General features: G+C 43.8%; 1 protein-coding gene across 1 annotated transcript; it reads left to right on the top strand.

Moving 5' to 3' along the window:
- The first annotated feature begins 194 nt into the window (after positions 1-194).
- On the top strand, positions 195-1,215 carry LOC117824583 (leucine-rich alpha-2-glycoprotein-like). Its single transcript, XM_034700115.1, has one exon. The coding sequence runs from the start codon at positions 202-204 to the stop codon at positions 1,213-1,215; it is 1,014 nt and encodes a 337-aa protein (XP_034556006.1). The 5' UTR covers positions 195-201.
- The last annotated feature ends 1,809 nt before the right edge of the window (positions 1,216-3,024 follow it).

The following is a 3,024-nucleotide window of genomic DNA, read 5'->3' as shown; positions in this document are numbered from 1 at the left end:
TCTGGGGACAAATAAACCCAGTGTTGTATAAAACTAAGTCCACTTTCAACAACAGATAGAGTTCAGCCCTCCTGCTCTTCAGGTAAGATCCGGATTTATGATCAGATTTTCAAACTATGATTAGATTTTGGAATTTTCTTCTTCTCCTGTGTGCATCAGTCTCTTATACTCTGTGTGTTTTGTTTGTACAGCGCTTCAAATATGAACTGTTGGATACTCTTCATTTTTACAACACTGGCTGAGTGCCTCACCATAAAAAGAGCAGCCCACTCATGTCCTGAACTGTGCTCCTGTTCCTTTTCAACTCTGGGTGCAGAGGTGGAGTGCAGCCAGGAATCTTTGAGACATTTCTCTGTAGATGGTCTCACCTCCAACACCACCCGACTGTCCATCCTATCCACCAACCTCAGCAGTATCACAGCACATCATCTGAGTGCTGTGCCGCTATTAAAGAGCCTCCAGTTGTATCACACCAACCTGACAAGCCTCCCTGCAGATCTACTGAAGGACGTTCCTCACTTGAACTCACTGGATCTGACGGGTAATCGGTTGCTTCATCTTCCTCCAAATGTCTTTAACCATTACACACTTCGAAGTCTTGTGCTGAAGAACAATCTGATTGAAGAAGCAGACGCTGAGTGGTTTTCTGACAACAGTAGCCTCACCTGGCTTGACTTGTCTGGAAACCTTTTATCAGGTATATCTACCACTCTGCTTCACAAGTTGCCAAATTTGGAGAATCTAGACTTGAGTGACAACTACCTGCAAGACCTACAACCTGACGTCCTGACTAATCTGCACCAACTAGAGTCCCTGAATCTAGCAGGGAACAAATTAATCTCCTTAAAGTCAAACACCTTTATCCACAACTTGAAACTATCCCAACTATTCCTACAAGAGAATCGGCTCCAAGAGCTCCACGCAACCCTCCTTAAAGGTCTCCATCATCTTGAGCTTCTGTTGCTCAATCAAAACCAGCTGCAGAATCTTCCCCAGGGGCTACTGGATGAAAAGAAATCCTCCTTCAGGGTGATTTTAACAGGAAACCCCTGGGTGTGTGATGATAAGATAGAGTATCTGTGGAAATGGCTCACTGCCCATCCGCAGAATGTTTTCTTTTTGGAGGGAGTAACATGTGCAGGGCCTGGGGCTCTTAAACAACAACCAGTGTTCTCTTTATCAGACACAGATGGACTCAGCTGGGTTAAAAATTAGAGATGAGTAGGTGGTGCGCCCATTGACTGTATAAGAGATGGATGTGTCTCCATCCATAGACATATAAAGAGTAGACACCGCATTGGCTGCTGGGGCGCAAGAAATACGGCCGCCATCCTGGTCCAGTCATCCTACCCATGATCTTACCTGTAAACGTAAACTGAAGCAGCAGAGACTTCAAGATGCCAGAGCACTTAGTATTCAGCGAGTTATGATTAATTAAATGGGCTGACACTTAATTGCTCGTCAGCGCCAATAGGTAGTAGCGATCGATGCAGCGTCTACTCTTTATATGTCTATGTCTCCATCTCCTTCTGTTGTACAAAAGTGAAACCAAAAGACCCCCCATGACAAGTGCTGACATCTTGAAGCAGAGATGTTTTTGGAGTCAGCGTATTTGTACAAAAAATGTTAAGACAAAAAATGTTAAGACAAACTGTACATTTCTTTATTGAAACTTAAAGCTGGGGTTGGTAGTCATGGAAAACTAGCATGAATTTGAATGTAGCATGTCTTCAGGACCCCGTCTTACCCCTCCCCCTTCCCCTCGGAGCTCCTTGCATGCTCACATGCACGAGCGCCGCTGACTTGCGACCATATGATCTTGACTGATTCAAACCGGTCCTCACCAAAACATTATCATAGTGAAAGTTAAAAACACAAACAAACATGGCTGCTGTTTGTACTCACAACTGTCATGCTAGCATTATCCAGTCCACTGGTGACACGATACCAGGAGAAAAGTTATAATACATATAATACTGTAACAGCTCTACTGTTTGTTAAACGTGTTCAGTGTAGATGTTCTTAATTCCTACAGTTTTGACAGTTGGTGAAGGCATCAGGAGAGGTGTAGCGTGTGCGAGCAGCGAGCGGGAGAGAGGAGAGACAAGAGGAGAAGTTCTTCATTCATTCAAACATTGATTGTTGCTTTGTTGGTTGGCGTGATCACGGCCGACAGTCACCGGTTATTAAAAATCAACGTGTTCCCGACTCAGCTCGTCATCCCTACAGCGTATGGACTGACGCTACAATACATATACATTTTCTGTAGGACTTACTAAATGTCATTAATTCTTTTACTTGTCAGAGCCCCCGTGGTGAGAGCATTTTAGACTCTGATCTGGACTACAGTCCTGAGCAAAGCACCTCATGGCGTCAGAGGGGACAGGCCTGAGGTCGAGCGAGGGGGGCAGTAAATAGAGTCAGGGGAAGCAGAGGCAGGGGACGGGGACTCACTCGGAGTGCATGCTGGAGAAATGTACGCGCAGGAGGTGGGCAGAACGACAGGATGGGATTTGATTGGTTTAAAATTTTGGCACCCAAAAACGGTGATTGGTTTGTTTTTTCCCAGGTTTACTCCGGCTGTAGATAGCAGCTTCTTTTCGCACTTTTTTAAGAACACATTATGTATTGATAGCCATCGGGACATAAAGATCATTTTAACCAGTATAACAAAAAGTGTATCTAAATCTGACAACCAACCCCAGCTTTAATTTGAAATGTAAAACTGAAAAAAAAAAAACCTAATGTTTCATTTTATATTAAAGCATGGTTCCTTATGATCTCTCCTTGATCTGTCCTTTGTTTGGTTACAGTCCAGCCCACTGGGTGGCATGATACTCAACAGATTTACAAAGCAATATGATAAGTGCTTAAATGAACTGAGCAAACAGTGCAGCTCAGTTAAGAACCAATTTACTCTGTGGATGCCTGCCAACAATGTGATAAAGCAAATCTTGATTCCAATCAATTCTGACCACCATGATTAATGAGGCCATCAATGAGGCATCATTTCATTGCACGGAC

Source organism: Notolabrus celidotus, chromosome 13 (genome assembly GCF_009762535.1).
Source record: "Notolabrus celidotus isolate fNotCel1 chromosome 13, fNotCel1.pri, whole genome shotgun sequence".
NCBI classification, from domain to species: Eukaryota; Metazoa; Chordata; class Actinopteri; order Labriformes; family Labridae; genus Notolabrus; species Notolabrus celidotus.
The sequence above is the reverse complement of the archived record's forward strand: the minus strand, read 5'-3'. Positions and strand labels throughout refer to the sequence as shown.

Bases quoted from the DNA above. Each gene is read 5' to 3' on its own strand.
- LOC117824583 (XM_034700115.1), top strand. From the start codon at position 202: ATGAACTGTTGGATACTCTTCATTTTTACAACACTGGCTGAGTGCCTC.